Source organism: Cyprinus carpio, chromosome B12 (genome assembly GCF_018340385.1).
Source record: "Cyprinus carpio isolate SPL01 chromosome B12, ASM1834038v1, whole genome shotgun sequence".
Taxonomy (NCBI): Eukaryota; Metazoa; Chordata; class Actinopteri; order Cypriniformes; family Cyprinidae; genus Cyprinus; species Cyprinus carpio.
The window spans coordinates 14,708,971-14,727,734 of NC_056608.1; the positions used below are offsets into that span (position 1 = coordinate 14,708,971).

Sequence of the window (18,764 nt, forward strand, 5' to 3'; positions counted from 1 at the left end):
TTTAAATGAAAGTAAGAAAAAGAATGGAAAAGAAAAGAAAATGAGGAAAACGGGGGAGTAAACATGGAAAGGACGAATAATGAAGGAAGAACAGACAGGAGGAAAAAAGACAGGGTAAGAGAAAGAGGAAGGAAGAAAGAGAGAAGAAATTAATGAAAATGAAAGGAAAAAAGGAAGGATGAAAATGAAAAAAGAAAAAAAAATATTGAAATAAGGATTGAAAGAAGTACAAGGGACAGAAAATCGAAGAAAGAAATGAAGGATGGAAGGATAAAAATGAAAAGGAAAGATTAGGAGGGAAGTAAGAAAGGAAAAAATAGAGACTGAAGGAAGAATGAAAGAAAGGAAGAGAATGAAACTAAAGGGGAAGGAGGAAGAAAGGAAAGATAAGAAAAGAAGTAAATGAAAATAAAAGGAAAAATAAAGGAAAAAAATAATAAAAAAAAAGAATGAAGGGAATAAAAAAGGAGTAAGTAAGGAAGTGAGAAAAGGACAGAAAAATAAAGGAATAAAGGAAAGATTGAAACTAAAAGAAGAGGGAAAAAGTAGAGAGGTAAAGAAGGAAAGAAGGGAGGATGAAGGAAGAATGTAAAAGAAAGAAAGAAGCCACTCTGCCCTGCAGTTTGAGTAATAAAACAGATATTGTGATTATGCAAATGTGCCATTGTGAGGAGTAAAAGAAACATTGGCATGCCTCATTAGCTCCTCTCTGTCGTTCTTCACCATTATTTCTTTTTCATCTCAAGGTATTTCTATCAGTAATGATTGCGTTCACAGCTGGTATGAGGGAAGAAAGCTGAAAAATGGCTTTTTAAGTGCCGTAATCACCATAAAATCTAGATTTGATCAAGTTGGCTGGCAGAGGAAATAAATTAATGAGGGAAGGGAGGCCACGTGACCCGGGCCGGGGGGAGACAAAGGTGGCGTGGCGTGGACCGGGATAATTACCGGCAGCAGTCGTGGCCCGGCTTCAGTCAAGGACAAGGGCTGTTTATTCAAATGAGCTCTGATAAGGCTTAATGTGGACAGCGGCTTACTGCTCTCGTCCTAATGAGAAAAATCACAACACTCTCAGAACAGGTGCTCTGGCAGACAAGCAACACAGACAGCGCAGTGTAAAACAGCACTAATGGCAGCTGAATAAGGAAAAAAGAGATAAAACCAGGAAAAAATGCCACGGTATGCTAACAGGGCAGGTGATGCTGGAGGCTGTTTTTAGGCTAAACATATGCTTCGTTATGATTTCCCATCTATCCATTTAATACTCAAACAAACAGGTTGTCTATATGAATATAAAGGGAATTCTTTCTGTATTGTTAGCCTCTCTAATGGGAGATTTTACAAAACAGGTGCAATTTGTGCTTTGAATTGAAAAGATATACCGCGATTTCTACAAAGAATATCTGATGCCAAAACACAGTCGTGTCATGTCTCCACTCGCATTTATAGCATCTTTCTGTATAAACAAATAAACCGATTTTTCAATGAAAAAAAATAAAAATAATAAAAGGTAGCATTTTGTCTTCATTCTCTCACTATTTTATAAGTGATACTGTATTTTTAAAAAGACTTCACGTAATGGACTATTCCATAAAAGTGTTTTTTTTTTTTTTTTTATAAAACTCATAATAATAGCAACATTCTTTTAAGAAAGGAGCTCTTCAAGTTTAATAACTTTTACTAATTATCAACTTTATATTAGCATGATTTTAAATTAAATTGATGATTAGAATTAATCAGAATTAAGTTTTCTCTTCTAATAACCACTAGCAGTTTCACTTCGTTGAAAGCAATACAAAAAATTATCAAATTTCTCAAGTTTAGGGTCAGTAAGACATTTGTTTTTATGCTTATGCTCATCTGGACAGCATTTCTTTGATAACAATTTATGATAATTTTATGAAAAATGAATACAATTTAAAATAACTTTTCCATAGTTTATTCCCGTGATTGCAAAGCTGAATTTTTAGCAGCCATTTCTCCAGTCTCCATTGTCACATGATCCTTAAGAAATCATTCTAATATGCAGATTTGCTGCCCATAACATTTTAATAACATTAATAACATTTAAACACATTGTCTGTCTGACAGACTGTAAAAAAATCTTGAAAAGGGCACCCACTTCACAGAAAGACCCTGCAGTAGTTTAGGTACTTCTGTAGACATTTTAAAATGAGATATGATTAGACTCCTCATGAAGAGAAAAAAAAATGAGATATGATTAGACACTTCATAATAAGTACATGATTAAAAAGTGTATTAATTATTTCAGCAAGGTTATCTCAGGAAACTGTAAAGTAAGCCCTGGGCTCTCAACTGAAGCTCTTCCAGATTTCAGAGCAAAAAAAAATCTTGCTAAATTAAGAGCCTTTCGTGTTACTTAAGACGCAGTGGGATGGGAATGTGCATGAAGGGGGAAATTTAGGACTCAACTTCCAAGCTTAAATTAAACACCTAATCTCTGGAGAAGTCTGTTGAGACCCTTTCCAAACTGATATTAGGTAGAGCTTCGTAGATCTCAGAACAACCTGCCTTTCAGTACAGCAGACTTAAAGAACTAGTTCACCCATTAATGAACTCACCCTCATGTTGTCCCAAACCTGACTGTTTTGACCCTAATCATCTTTTGTGTTCCACTTAAAGGTATAGTATACCAAAAACTTTAAATTCTGTTATTATTTACTCACCCTCAAATTATTCCAAACCTGAATGAGCTTCTTTCTTTTGCTGAACATACAGTAAAAGAAGAGGGCGAATAAATGATGACACAACTTTTAATTTTAAACTATCCCTTTAATTCTCCGAAAATTCTCAGTATTGGTCCCCATGACACAGAACCCATTTAGCCGAGCCATTTTTCCAGCACTGTGCCCAGACCACAGGATTAGTATAATAGCCCATTTTTATTTTTCATTACCTATTAATAAGTCTCAACTGTGAGATGAAGCTCGGACCTTTTGCTCCCACGCACCTGGCTGGCCTGATCCGGCTGAAAATGAGTGCATCCATCGCTGAGCTCATTTCAGAAAATCTCAAACAGATCCATAGTGCTAGGCTTGGGTTTTGAATGAAGCGCCCTAGAGGGTCCACGTTAACCCATTTACAACAGCACACTCAGGACACATGATGCATAAGATCCTTGGGAGAATCAGCTGCAGTGCTACAGACAGTATCTCACACATGTTGAGCTAATCTAGAGGGGCCTCGCTAATAGAATTTCTGTCTAACGTCTGATAAGAAGTTAGTTTGCCTTCACTGGATCCGTGATTTGATTTAGCTCTTTCAAGTAAGTTGCAAGTGAACAAAAAGAAAAATGAAAAACACCCTCCAGCATATTTCTGCTCCCTCATCCCTGTCCAGCGCTGTTACAGCGACTATGAAGTGATTATTAAGGATTGTATGATTTGATAACTTTATTCACCCTTTCTCTTTTTCCTCACTTACTTTTTTTAGTCGTATCTTCCTCGGCTGGGCATGTGCAGTAGTTGTACATATACATCTATATATACTGTGTAGTAAACACATATTATTTCAGCTTTTGTTTTGATTATTTTAGTACAAGAACTAAATGAGATGACAAATGTTACCTGGTGTGTACTGTATGTGTGTATGTGTGTAATATAAAAACAAAAAGGCCTACTAACTAGACCAGTGTTGTTTTCAGTATCCCGTATGGAAGTCGGATGACTTTTGGAGAAGCGTCCAAGGCTATGCCGGGTAGGTAACAGAGAGGGATGTTTAATTTATGAGCAGACAGACTGTTTGGCCAGACAGATTGGTGTAAGTGAGGACAGCCTACAAGGAAGACCCAGATAAAGCTTTGCTAAACTGGGACCAAAAGAGACCAACAGTGACATCAGATACAGCAGCATGAAAAAGATAGAATGGAAAAGAGAAACAGAGAGAAATCCATAACACTCTGAATGAACTCTACAGCCATCCCAGAATACTAATACTGCTTCAGCTGCGCAACAATTTCTTTGTGAGCGATCACATTTGTTCTGAGCTGTTCACAAGGTCCAAGAAAGAGCCTTTTGCCATAACTACCAAAACTGAGGGAACTGAGAAAATGTAAATGTTTTTATCAACAGGGTCCTATAAAATCCATTAAAATTTTTTCCCAAATTCAGTTTTGTTTTGTTTTTTCTATTTTCATTTTTCTGGGTTCCGTTCCGTTTCTTTTTTTTAGACTGTTTTAATGGTTAAATTAAATTGTTTTAATCAAAAAGCATGTCTAAACTGAAATCATAAAACTTACACAAAACTATAAAAAAATAAAAAATAAAAAAAATACATTTTAAGGCCCTATAGAATAAATTTGTTTCTCTCTTTTTTCTCTGAAAAAGTTTAAAGACACATTGTGATTTTTTCCAAATATGAATTTAAATGTACTATAACATGTATTGATAAATAATACTAATAATGTTAAAGTAGCAGTAGCAAAAGTATGTAAAATTGTTTAGCTAAAAAACAATTAAATACTAATGAAAACTATAAGAAAAAAAAAAGTTCCTTGAGCGCCACCAAATCTGCATATTATAATGATTTCTGAATTACATTTTAAAATATATTAACAGTAATAATATTAACAATAATAACAGTTATTTTAAATAGTAATAATATTTCACAAATATTACTTTTTACTGTATTTTCCGTAAGTTAATACAGACTTGGTGAGCGTGACTTTTTAACTACTTTTTTATTTAGAAAAAAAGACATGTAGCTGATAAATATCTACAATTGTAAATATCAAGCCAATAGAATATTTTGATAATTTCATAATTTAAAAAAAAGAAAGTATTTTCACTATAGAAATACTTTTGTATTGCTTTTAATTTTTTCTATAGTTTTTTTTTTTTTTTTTTTTTATTTTTTTGATTTTTTATGGTATTTTTATCCTAATTTTATTCCTTGATGTACCCAGGTTTTCCATGACCAAAGGAAGCTTGCTAGTATTATGCTGCAGTTTATAATAAAGCTACTGGCCAACTGTTCCGTTTTTCTCCTCAACGCCAAATTTTACTTGCATTTTCCACTTGGCATGGACACTGTGTGAACAGCATCTGTAAAAGAAAAACCCATAAACATTATAGAGATATAAAGCAAATTTCAGTCCTACCTGCAGTGCGCTGTTTAGGAAGCAGCTGTTCTGACCCGGCTCATTGCTCAGGCCTTTGCTGGGAGCGATGGAGGTCATGGTGCGTGGGTTAAACATCCCCTGCAGCCCGCTGCTGCCTGAAGCAAAGTAGTTCCGCTTCCACGACATGGGTCCAGCTCCGCTCCGCTCCTCCCTCCAATCACCACAAGAGCCGAGTCCTTCCCCAGCTAATCACGCTGGAGGAGGAAGGCATCCTGAACACGGTGCAGACAAGTGTGTGAATGCGAGAGCGAAAGAGAGCAGAGAGTGTCTTTGCTAGTCTCTATGTTACTCCCATGAGAGAGGGTTTGCTCAGTGATTACAAAACTAAAAGTATAACGAAGGAATCTGCTGGGGTTTGGTAACAGGTGTGGATATAAAAGTGATGTTTTCTCTTGAGAAGGGCGGGAGGGTCTCAGTAATGTCTGTCTGTCGTGACTAAATGGCTCCCCACACCTGAGACGGTAAAGTTTGGGTCAAACGTAATCACTGGCCTGGTTAAAACCAGCTGTATGACAGTTGCAGTGTTAGTTGGAGGAAGTGTGGTCCGAGACACTGTCCTCACGCTGTGATGTCCGCTGCCTGCTCTTCACCTCTGAGTCTTCCCAATATCTTCTCTCTTAGCCCAGCTGATCTGAAAAATAATTAAGAATAAATTACATTCAAAAACATTCCTTTTATTCTTCAAACAACAAGCTCAGGTGACACCTCCTGCTGGCTGGTCTAAGGCAAAAACCATCATTTTCTTTGCATATTTATTTTAACTTTAACCTAGCTTTGAATTTTCTGTTGTACTCTCCTTACACAAAAGAACATGTAATCCTTTCAGAACATAAACGCCATAAATTACTTTGTGGATTCTGCGTCTCAGACATGCACCATGCCTCTATTCATCTCTCTCCCCCCTCTGATTGGCTAATCCAAGGAAATAAATATTTTACAAATGGAAGGTTTTACAAGTGAAGATGTTTTTGAAGTTTAATACATTCACCAAGGCTTAGCAGAAAAAAAACGGAAATATTGTGAAATAAAAGAAACAAGAAAAAGAAAATAAGCTGTTTTCTATGCTGATATACTTTGAAATGTAGTGTAATTTAGTCCTGTGAAATCCAGCCATTACTCCATTCTTCTAAAGAATTTCTTCAGTGTCATGATCCTTTAGAAATTATTCTAATATGCTGATTTGATAATAAAAAAAATTCTTATTATGACAGCTAAAAACAGCATAATATTACAAAATCAATATAATATTTATGTGGAGCCATGATACGTGATATTCGGGATTCTTTGATTAAAAGAAAGTTAAAAATAGCAGCATTTATTTTGTAACATTATAAATGTCTTAACTGTCACTTTTGAACAATTTAATGTGTCCTTGCTAAATAAAAGTAATAATTTCTAAAATAAATAAATAAATAAATAAATTAAAGTGTTTGGACTTGCCACAAATGAAACTACAATCAAATAACCAATATACAAACACTTGTGACCACTACACATCTGTTGAATTTTATATTAACATGGAATTTTTCCAGTTCTATAATTATTATAAATGCATCGTCCCTTCATATTTTATTGAGAGACTACATGTAATATTTGTACCTAAAAATAAATTTGTCCCACCACGGCACCATTCAAAATGAATTTATAATTTGAGTAAAAATGCTAACACAAAGCTTAGAAGAAAAAATTCATTTCCTTATGCATTATTAAATATGAACCTTAAATCTTTATGTTGAAAGAAAAAACTTTAAGGCCAGGTTATATGTCAACTATTTTGTGTTTTTACTCCTCTTGTATGTATTTAAAACCAGTCTAGCACACTGACTGCCATGTAAATATTTCAACCACGGTATACATGAAAATCTCCAATGTTTTCTACCTGGAAAAAGTGAGTGAGAGAGGAAGGTAAAGAGGAAGAGGAAAGAGAGCAGCACTGCAGAGACACAGCTTGCATCACAGAGCTGTCCTGCCAGGTTGAAGGCAGCGGCGTGCTGAGCAAATGTCCTATTCCCACTACTACATAAATACATGCCCACGTTCACACACAAAACACACACTCCGTCCACATGGTCCAGAGCGAGGCCCCGCAGTGTGTCCTGTTCTCCTGAGGCAGAGGCATGAAGAGGGATGTTCTGATGTGGAAGAACAGTGAGTGTGACAGACCTGAGGCGAGTGTTACACGGGGTCACGGAGAAACATCTTTTCTGCTCTTCTTAATCAGGGTCATCTTTGTGGAAGCTATAACGGCCTGCTGATCGATTCAATGACATAGTCGTTTATTGAATTAAATTGAACAATTTCAGCTCAGATAAAGCTTATACTCACTGCAAAATAATAACTGTCTGTCAAAAAAACCAACTCAAAACAAGATAAGCCCTTTCATATGTTCACCCAAACTTCCTGTCTAAGTAGGAAATATGTCAACACAGAATAAAAAACTTGGCTTGTCGAGCCATTTAATGTGTACAGTTAAATGTCAGTCTTCCCGCATTGCTACCTGACAATCATGTCGGTTTTGATCACTGACCATTGTAATGTGCATTTTATTTAAACTGTATTGCACTTTACTTAAAAAGTAAAAAAAAAAAAAAAAGTGTTACTTTTTAATGGGAAACTACACAAAATGTAAAAAATTATTTGAATATGTTTAAATATTATATTATTTTATGTGTGGAATCCAAAAACCATGATGATCCACAAAGTAATCTTTTAATGAAGTGATGTATTGAATCTGTTCATAAAATGTATTATTGGGGAAACATTAATATTCAAGTTATTAAACGTTTTAAAACTAAATATTTAATTAATTAATTAAATATTTTTAACTATTTATATTTTAAATGTTAAAAAATATTAAAGTTGTCAAAAAATTCTTGATCAACAAAGTGACGTTTTAATTACGAAAGAGTCATCTTTATTTTAAATTCAGATTATTAAGAGTAATAAATTAACAGCAAATTAAACTACTTAAAATCATGCTAAAGACCCTAAATCCATTACAATACAGCAGAAAAAAAAAATATTATTATGAAGAAAACATAAATATTCAAGTTATTTAAACTTACTTAAATGTTAAATTTTAAGTATATGAAAATATTAAATATATCTGTAAAAAGTAATGTCCAAAATATAATGATCAACAAACTGATGTTTGTATTTTTTATTTTATTCCCATTATAATTAAAAGTAATAAATTAATGGGAAACTACACAATATTTAGACAAAGTTAATGTGAATATTTTTAAATATTATTATTATTTTTTTTTTACACGTGGAATCGAAACACCATGTGCACGTTGCTTAACTTGTCATAATTTATTTAAATTAATTTTTCATTTGAATGACAAAGGTTATGTTGGTGTCCATGATATGCATTTTATGGTAGTACTGTTCATTTTGGTTAAAATTAATTAACTGTTTATTTTAAATTTAGTTGTTGTTTTATTTTATGAGCATACCTGAATTTTTTTAGTTGTGAGAGTGAAGCATGACACGCTACTTTACATGCATGTATGTGCATCTTGTTTTGCATAAAACAGGTGTGAATGCTCATTCTCAGTGGGCGGCACTGCTGAGGTCGTTGAAGGAGTTATTCACGGCGGGGTCACGTGACTTAAGTAGCACAGGGTACAACTGTGAGTCACGGGCTGCCATGACGACGACAGCGTAGTCCACCCCACCCCCATCCCAACCCAGTACTGGTCGATGCCCCGGCCGATACTGTCATACACTAGCTGGCACTGTGCAACCATTGCACCAGAGGGTTTATGCATTTACATAATGCACTGCAGAGCACAGCACAACACAGCCAACAATTACTGAGAGAGAGAGAGTGAACTAATGAGAGAGATAGGAAAAGGCCTCTCTGATTATCCAAATAAGCTTAGCCCAATATGGCATCTAATAACTCACACACACAAGACCAACAGCTCTGAAAAGGCTGTGTCCTCTGGAGCCAGGCGGATGGGGCAGTCTCATTAACCCAGCAACAATCAGACGCTCGGGAACCGATCGAGAGTAGCTATCAATCAGATGTATGTAACTATGCGATGTAATCGCCTCCTAGCTAGTGTGTTAGTAAACACGTTATGTAACACTCTGGTGCACTGTGTGGCGACCCCAAAGCCCCGCCTCCATACCTCCAAGTTCTGCTGGCCACCAATCCCCCCAAACACACACGCATCTCCCTAAATCCCCTTTTAATTCCGTTAAATGGCAGAATTCCAGTGCCACACTGCCAGGATCCGCAGCCGTGGAGATGCCTTGGCAATCGCACAGAGGGCACTGGGATTCTACAAAGAGAGACAGAGAGAGATGGATGAGCGTGGAGCCTCTCATGATCCCTGATCTTCACTTCTACTGGGCCTCCATATAAACGTCCCCAGGATTGTATTTTACACACAGCAAACAGGACTGTGATATACAGGGTGAAGAAAAAATTTCATCAGGTTTCATTACAAAAGAAACCCAAGCAGAAAGAGTGAAATACATCAAACTCTTTAATTGGGTTCCTTCATTTGAAATGTGAAGCTGTTTCAAATGAAAACACATGAATACAACCAGGGTCCAAAATTAACTTGTTTTTCACACTTGCTAATTGAGAAAACTAAGAAGGTGAAGTGAAGTGGCATACAGCCAAGTATGGTGACCCATACTCAGAACTGGTGCTCTGCATTTATCCCATCCAAAGTGCACACACACTGCAGTGAACACACACACACCGTGAACACACACCTGGAGCAGTGGGCAGCCATTTATGCTGCGGCGCCTGGGCAAGGTTCAAACTCTCTAACCATTAGGCCACGACTTCCCAGGTGTACCAGGTATAAATATTTCTTAATGACCTTGAAATTGTAGTTCTTTCTTTTTTAATGTTTTTATTTATTTATTCCCAAAAGAATAAATTTTTATGTTCTTGTCTAGCATATTTGATACAAACTTCACATTATATGAGGTTAGCCAGTCTCAATCTCTCTGTAAAACTGCACAAGCCTACACAAAACACGCATGAACATCATGGTTTTGTTCTTATGTATGTTTGTATTTATTTTATTTTTTTTTATGAATGAATGAATGAATGAATGAATGAATGAATGAATGCTTATTCTAAGAAATATTCATCACAGTTCTGGCCAGTAGAGTACTGGGTAGGTCTGTGTAATTAATCAAATTTCTAATCACGATTACAATTATGGATGTCACAATTACAAATTGTTCAAAGCGGCAATTAATCGTTCAAAGTCCATTTATGTTATTCTGCGTGCTTAAGATGCGTTTTTTTTTTTCTTTCTACATGTTATCTTAAGGGTTTTTTTCCCATTATTTTAATTTTAGTTTTAGTGTAACTTTATAATACCATTCATATTTTACCTTTTTTTATAATTTAAAGAAGAAACCAATCCGATGTATAGTTGACATTTGAGGCTTAATACTATAGAAAAGCACTAAAAGTTTTTCAGTTAGAGTGTTTTCAGCTTGTTTATTTTCATATAATAATACGGCATGCAGTTGCATCAAACAATGCTATAAACATCATTCAATATAAATTGTGATAATCGTAATTAATAATCGCAATTACATTTTCAATCGCCAATTATGATTTTTGTCATAATCGTGCAGCCCTAGTGCTGGTGGAAAATTATCCTAGAACTCCATCCTAGATAAACTCATGATGGCAAATTTTCTGTTGAGGCAAAATGTAGAAGATACTACTGTTCAAAAGTTTGGAGTTGTTGAGATTTTTTTAATATTTTTTGAAAGAAGTCTTATGCTCACCAAGGCTGCATTTGTGTGACAAAAATAGAGCAAAAAGAGCAGTACTGTTAAATATAAAGTTAACATAACCTTTTTTTTATTTTATGTTTTAATCTATTTTAAAATGTAATTTATTCCTGAAATGGCAAGAAATATGAACAGTTATGCATTCATTTCTCTAGACCTCAGTGTCACGTGATCCTCTAGAAACATTTCTTATTATTATCAATGTTGAAACAATTGTGTTGCTTAATATTTTGGTACACGATAAATGGGTGTAACGTGATCCTCTAGAAACATTTCTTATTATTATCAATGTTGAAACAACTTTACTGTTACTTTTGATCAACTTAATGAACTTCTTGAAACTTAATAAGGAATAATGAGGGTAAAACATGAACAGTATGAAACGTTACCCAGGATAATGTTTACTTAGGCTTTAAAAATAAGAAGGACCCATAAATTTTTTTTTAAAAACTAAAGAAAAATTTGGTAGTACACACACATGAATTGAAGGTAGAGAGGCTGTCTGATTCCCAGCCTTTGTCAGGATGACACAATTTAGGAGTGCAGCACTGCAGACTCCCAAAAGCCACAGCCATTAACAGAGCCTTTATAGTGCTGCCCCTGGAGACCAGACTCACTCATCCACAAACGCTCTCAGGAGCCCTAAAGAGCACCTCACCATTTACACTGTCCTTCTATCGCCTGACTTAAACCATCACCTCCGTCAGAATCAACGTTTAGTGCATTTATAGCTGCCAACTCAATCAAACTGATGAAGGGACTTTGAGATTTTTAGCAGTGATGTTCAATTTATAAATGAAACATTCTTTTTAGTCACATTTTTGGATCAATCAGTTGAAATGATTCACAAAACCTGCCAAATCAGATTGAATTGGTTGGGTCAACAGCTTAAAGCCCAGTGATTCAGGAAATTAATCTGAACCATGTGTGAGTCTTCAAACATTCGCAAACACAGCCTAAAGCTCTCCTCTGATTGGGTGCTGTTTGGTTCAACCAATATCATATTTCCACAACGTAAAAATGTAATTCATAGTCTCTCTACAGGTGTCTTGGATTGAGATGATGGTTGAAACCCAGCTTTTATTTGGTTTTTGGTTATTTTTTAAGGCCATTCCACAACCAATCCATGACTGAACTAAATGGAGAAAAAGCACAAGTCATCAACACAGACATGAGGAATCATTTCTTTAGCTAGCACTAAAGTAAAAGTAACGAATGAGAGATATAAAATCTCTTTGCGGATTGATGCAATCAGTTGAAACAGGACCATTAGTCCAAAAGCTGAAGCATTTCCTGAGCCTGGGTGCCACAGCACAGCCGGAAGCAGACCTTCTGATGCCTGGAGCCTGCAGAGAGACTGACATCTGTCTGCATGTAGCTGCTGTGTTGCCTCGCACCTCTCTCCGCCTCCCACTGATAGGGTTTGCGTGACTGCAGCTCGCCAGACGCAGCAGGAGAGATACGGCGTGGAACTGTCAGGCTGAATCCAGTACAATGTAATGCGGTGTCGTTCACTGCTCGGGGATCAACAATAAGGATTTTCTTCTGCTTGCCCAGCTGAGTCAGAATTTAGTCACTATCTGCACTGCCAACATTTTCACTGGATTCACCACAAATAATGTGTGGTTATATGTGCAAGAAAAAAAATGTCACAAAATCATTTCATCACTTGTGGAAATACACTACAGAAACAATATTAAAGTGTCCATTTGTATAATTTACACAAAATATGTATTAAATGTTAACATTACAAAAAGTATATTTTTTATAACATAATGTTTAATGTTATAATATAACATTTAAAATAAAAATATATTCACTTGATTAAAATTTGCTATTGACAAATTTATTGTGATAAACTTAATTTTACAACATACAACATACAACCATAACTGCTATATGCAAGAGCTACAAACTCATAAACACACTTTTGCTGATAAATTATGGCATATGATGCAAAAAAATAAATAATTGAAATGATGCTACCAACACAAACACACACTATCATTCAAAACTTGGGGGTCAGTAAAAATGTTTTATGTTTTTGAAAGAAATCTCTTATGCTCATCAAAGCTGCATTTATTTGATCAAAAATACAGTAAAAGTTTTTTCACAATTGAAAGTAACTATTTTTAGTTTAAATATACAATACCAGCAGAAAGTTTTGAACAGTAAGATTTTTAATGTTTTTTAAAGAATTATCTTCCGCTCACCAAGCCTGCATTTATTTGATCCAAAATAATTGTGACTTTTTTTATTAAAAATAACTGCTTTCTATATATATATATATATATATATATATATATATATATATATATATATATGTATGTATTCCTGTGATCAAAGCTAAATATTAATACTCCAGTCTTCAGTGTCACCTGATCCTTCAGAAATCCTTCAGAAATTTTCTATTCATCAAAGAAACCTTCAAAAATTATACTTGGATGTTTCTAACATAATAATAATAATAATAATAAATGTTTTTTGAGCATCATAACCGGAATATTAGAATGATTTCTAAAGCATCATGTGACACTGAAGACTGGAGTAATGATGCTAAAAAAATCAGCTTTGAAATCAAAGGAATAAATTACATTTTAAAATATATTCAAATAGAAAACAGTTATTTTAAATTGTAAAAATATTTCAACATTTTCTTATTTTTGCTGTACTTTGGATCAAATAAATGCAGGCTTGGTGAGCAGAAGAGACTTCTTTAAAAAACATTAAAAATCTTACTGTTCAAAAACTGGTAGACTAGTGTATTTTAAATTGTATTTTGGTGTAAACCATGATACAATTTTTTCACAATTCTATAAAGTTCAGAAGAACAGCATTTACTTGAAATAGGATTTTTTTTTTTAAACTTCATAAATGTCTTTACTGTCACTTCTGAACAACTAATGAATCCTTGCTGAATAAACTATTTTTGTAAAGAGAATCATCTTTAGGCAGCTAGATAACATTACCATAGTGACAAGTTTAAATCAGTATTAATTGCAATTGTTCCATACGTGACAGATAACTTAATTTGCAAGGCTTAAAGGGGTCATATGATGTTGCTAAAAAGAACATTATTTTGTGTATTTGGTGTAATGCAATGTGTTTATGCAGTTAAAGGTTCAAAAAACACATTATTTTCCATATAATGTACATTATTGTTTCTCCTCTATGCCCTGCCTTTCTGGAACGTGCCGATTTTTACAAAGCTCATCGTTCTGAAAAAGCGAGGTGTGCTCTGATTGGCCAGCTATCCATTGCGGTGTGATTGGCCGAATGTCTCAAATGTGTGACGGAAATGTTACGCCCCTTAACATATGCCTTCTCCCAGGCCAGCAACATGAGACTAGTCCAGCTGCTCTGCTCGTGCACATCCCATCACCAGTTCTCTTTTAGCAGTTCAGTCAATGTACCGTTTGGAGTAACTGAATAACTCAGGATATTGGTTTATTTTGCGTCAGAGGGAGTGTAAGGCACGTTTATAAACTGTGAAAGAATAATTTAAGTAATTTGTGGATTAGGAGACGCAAACCATTTCAAATGATTCAGTTTGATGATTCAGGCTGTGAGTCAGAAGCGCCAGACTGTCCTTGCAAAGTTTGAACTGTCCAACTTTATAGAAACAGTCGTTGTGCCACAGACGCATTGCAGGCTACTGGTTCAAGAAACAGTCCTCATCCTCCATAAAATGCACAGCACACATCTTTGGGTTGAACTGTTCTGGAACAGTGTTGTAAATACAGGCCAAACAAAGTAGTTTTGCTTTCACTAGCGGCGGCAGCAGAGAGAATAAAAGTTATGCTTACTTTCTTTACCTGAACATGTGGGACGGCGTTATGCAAATCTTCCCACATAGTGACGTAGAGATGTGGGGGCGTGTTAGCCATTTTAGGGGGGTGTGGTTGACTCTTAACTTTTATAAAGAATATTTCTTTGGGTTTGCGACTTTAGTTTTTGCAACTTTACAGATCTTCTTTATGCAATTTAAGACTTCAGTAGAAAGGAAAAATTTAAATTGCATCATATGACCCCTTTAAAACCAAAAAAATTTGTGACATATCAGCACTGGTCCAATAGGGCTGTTGACAAATTCATCAACTGGCCCACAACTCTCTCATACTGACCCCACACCACTGGTCCATCATTACTATTGAGCCCTGCTAAGGAAACACTAGCAGGCTGTTGGAAGAAACTGTTGGATGCAGCAGCAGTTTTCTTTTCATCACATGTGGGACTCTCCTCTCCTCCGCTCGTTACGAAGCCAAGAGGATCTGTGATCCGCAGAGGAGGCGTGGGCGAGAACGACCGGCGGGTAAACCTAGACCAGCGTAAATGCCGCCAGCACTGAGAAGTTTAGATGCCAGCACAACCGTTTCATTTCAAGGGACCTTTTAAAGGCTTTGTTGTCATTCAATTCAATTTTGCTGTGGTAAAGTGTGCTTCAGGGGATAGACACACACGCCAAGAGCAAACACGAGCTCTAGGCTACCTTTTTCTTTACAGTTCTGTCTAATCATAAAGTATTCTTCCTGTTCACTTATTATGGCAGCAAATAAAAGCAAAAAGTAGCACAGAAATCTGCTGGTGGGGCTTTAAAGCTCTGCCGTTTAATTGTATTAGCGTGGCGTTAATATTTTTATGTAATCAGCAGCTCCCGTTGCGAATCCCATTTCAGCTACCGTCCCCCTGTGACGGCGGCGGGGCAGTATTAAACTCGCGGTCACCTCTTACCATCCGAGCACGACTATTTCCACTGTTCGGCTTCTCCAGGGAAAGAAAAATTAGCACAGACTTTCCTTCTCGTCTCCTTCAGAGACACCACGTGAAAGCAGACACATTAAATAACGGAGCACCCCCGTGTCGCCTCAGGACCAGGAACTTCAAAGAGGACACCAAAAAGAAATGATGGAGGGAAGCTGAAGAGAATAGTCAGGACTTTCGGCTAACTCAATTTTACGGAACAGACAGAGAGAGTCTCACACACACACACACACAAAAAAATGCATTTTGGTAGCGCTCACATAATAATCACTTCCTAACGGCACAAAGTAGGATGGAAAAGTGCTGTACAGTAGATACACACCATGTTCCACCAGAGTGGAACTCCAGGATACAAGGAGACAAAATGTTCTCAAATAAAGCCTAAAGTGGAATAGGATCTATACTCAGAATAACAAACACACAAACAAACTGAATAAATAACCTCAGGAGAACAGATGGTTCCAAACCAGCTTTCGAACATCCCAACTGGAGATTGTCCTCAAAAGACAAACATAATCATCCAAAGCGATGACATTCTTCCTCTTCATTCAGAGCTATATTAAGCCAGGGTTTTATTTTGTTGGCCATTGGTCAGCTGACTATAAAAAAAAGGGTAAAATGAACTGACAAAGTGGATGAAATGTCATAGTGGCATTATTATCATAAGTTAATTATTAATAGAGTTAAGTTTCAATTTAATAAAACTTTCGGGTTAAGTGTGGTGTGGAGGCAATGTGGTGCAGTATTGGCAAGTGAGCTGATGTGGGCTTTGAAGGTGAGAGAAGGTGACGCTGCCAAGACAATATTTTATGAAAGCACCATAAATATTAACACATATGTTGAATAAGGCATCTTCAGTTTTTCAGTTTAACTCTAATTTACATTTACAGTAACTTGCCATTATGCATAATCTATTCATTTTTGGACAGACATACAAAGGTTATAAGCCATGAAGAGCATCAGATGGACACAACCCAAAACCAGTCTAGTTATACAAGACTTCCTTGAGACAACTATTCTTAACTAGTCATTCAGAGAACCCACAGAGAAGAGTAGCTAATATTGAAACCTAGTCATTTCACACATCCTTAGTGTGTATGATGGTGCATACAAACATGAGATGGTATGTGTATGAGTCTCCTAACACTTTCTTTCGCCCCTGCTGTGTCCACAGAAAGTGTGATTACACTCCATTTTCTAGCCACGCTCTTCTGTCCATCTAACAGTGACAAAAACCCAGGGTGACATTGGCACACAGCAGGAGCATGTGTGACATCATTGTGTGAGTGTGTATCTTGTAAAACTTCCTGTGGAAGAAGTAAAAACTGCAAGCAACGTTAACAATTGTGATTGTATGTGTGTGTATTTGTTACAATGATAATAATAATATAACTAAATTGTTATTGCAATCGTCTAATCTGTTACTACTAGTTTGCATTTATTTTCATTTGACTTATTTATTTGGTATAAATGAATCATTATTTTAAATAATAATTTAAATAATAAGTAAAATATAATTTTGAACTATAACATTGTTATTAGTAGTAGTAGTGGTAGTAGTAGTAGTATTAACTACTATTACTACTACTAATATTATTTACAACATTAACATATTGGTATTATTATTAAATGTTAATATTACAATTCAGATTTAATTAATTTTTATAATTCAATATTTATTATCATTACTGTTTAATTAATTATATAAAGAAATATTATTAATTAATTTTTATAATTCAATATTTATTATCATTACTGTTTAATTAATTATATAAAGAAATATTATTGATATATACTTTAAATATAAATATCTTTATATATATATATATATATATACACACACACTAAAATGTATTTCACATACATTTATATCATGCTAAATATAATACAAATACATTTATATATTTAGGTGCTTAATAAAAAATACCCTACAATTGTACTTTTAAAATACTATGCTGGTATACTAAAAGTCTACTAAATTGAAACAACTAATTCTGTACTTAATGCACTTTAATATACGGAGGTAGTTCTGAAGTATATATGTTTGTGCTAAAGTGTAACTACTGCAAGTATACTTCAGGTACACTTTATCTTGCATTTAAAAACCCATATTATTCAAAGATCATACAATCCCCATCAATAGTGACATTACAGCACGTTTTAGGCTTTATATTAAGAAATGAGCATTGTGCATGAGTATTACTCCAAATAAAGTTAAATTCTAATTTTTCTATCAGTAAATATCAAGCGATATGTCAGTAAATTTGTTAAAAGATTTTAACTATACTAACTATAAAATAAATGTATTTTACATATATAACTTTCTTACTAGGTTATACACACACACACACACACACACACACACACACACACAGATATATTGATTTGCCAATTCATACTGCGTAACCCAAAAAACAAAGTCAAAAAATAAAGGTTTTGAGAAGATATGTAAACTGGGAAAATGAAATTCAAGGTCTCTGACTGGTAGAAACTGTACATAACCTGAATATCATTGAATAGGCAAAAAGCAGCAGGAATTTATCACACTCCGGAAGATTATTTTTCCCATGAACCATCTCTTTCTGCAGGTCTATCCCCCACAGGCAAAGTGGAGAACACATTGCGTCTGCTTTAAAGCTGTATCAGAGAACTGCTGTAGGAAAATAAGGACGAAATGCCTGGCTATGAGTTACTGCAAGAGGCTGCAGTGCTCTGATGAACTGCCAATCGGCTGGTACGATAAAGACTTCCACATGCATCTCTCTGCTCTGCGGAACCGCTTGATACTCCAGCATCCATCACTGAGGCTCGGCACCATCTGTGTTATAGGGAGTGACCTGAATCTGAGCCAGTGAGATGGAGAAAGCCACGTTTAAATAGGAACACGGCACACACAGAAGCAATGAAGCAGTCACGAAAGTCAAAGTGATGACGTCTTTATGCTGTGGATTCCACTGATGGTACAGACGGAGCTTTCTGATGCCATTCTGGAGCGGTACGGGAAGGAAATCTGATGATTTTCTTAAGTAGGACAGATGGAGTGTTATGTTTGGCATTATTGTAAAAATGCCCATGAATATTC

The 18,764-nt window shown here is 35.4% G+C and overlaps 1 protein-coding gene across 7 annotated transcripts in view; it reads right to left on the bottom strand.

The window, feature by feature from the left end:
* The window catches only part of usp54b (ubiquitin specific peptidase 54b), a 103,439-nt gene that overhangs the window by 55,838 nt on the left and 28,837 nt on the right, over positions 1-18,764 (bottom strand). For 6 of the 7 annotated variants that reach the window (XM_042735546.1, XM_042735541.1, XM_042735542.1 and 3 more), the window contains exon 2: positions 5,120-5,771. In XM_042735546.1, coding sequence (XP_042591480.1) covers positions 5,120-5,266 — 147 coding nt within the window. In that variant the 5' untranslated portion in view covers positions 5,267-5,771. Of the gene's footprint in view, positions 1-5,119; positions 5,772-9,279; positions 9,425-18,764 lie in introns of those variants that run through there. The other variant, XM_042735540.1, reaches the window with a different exon arrangement.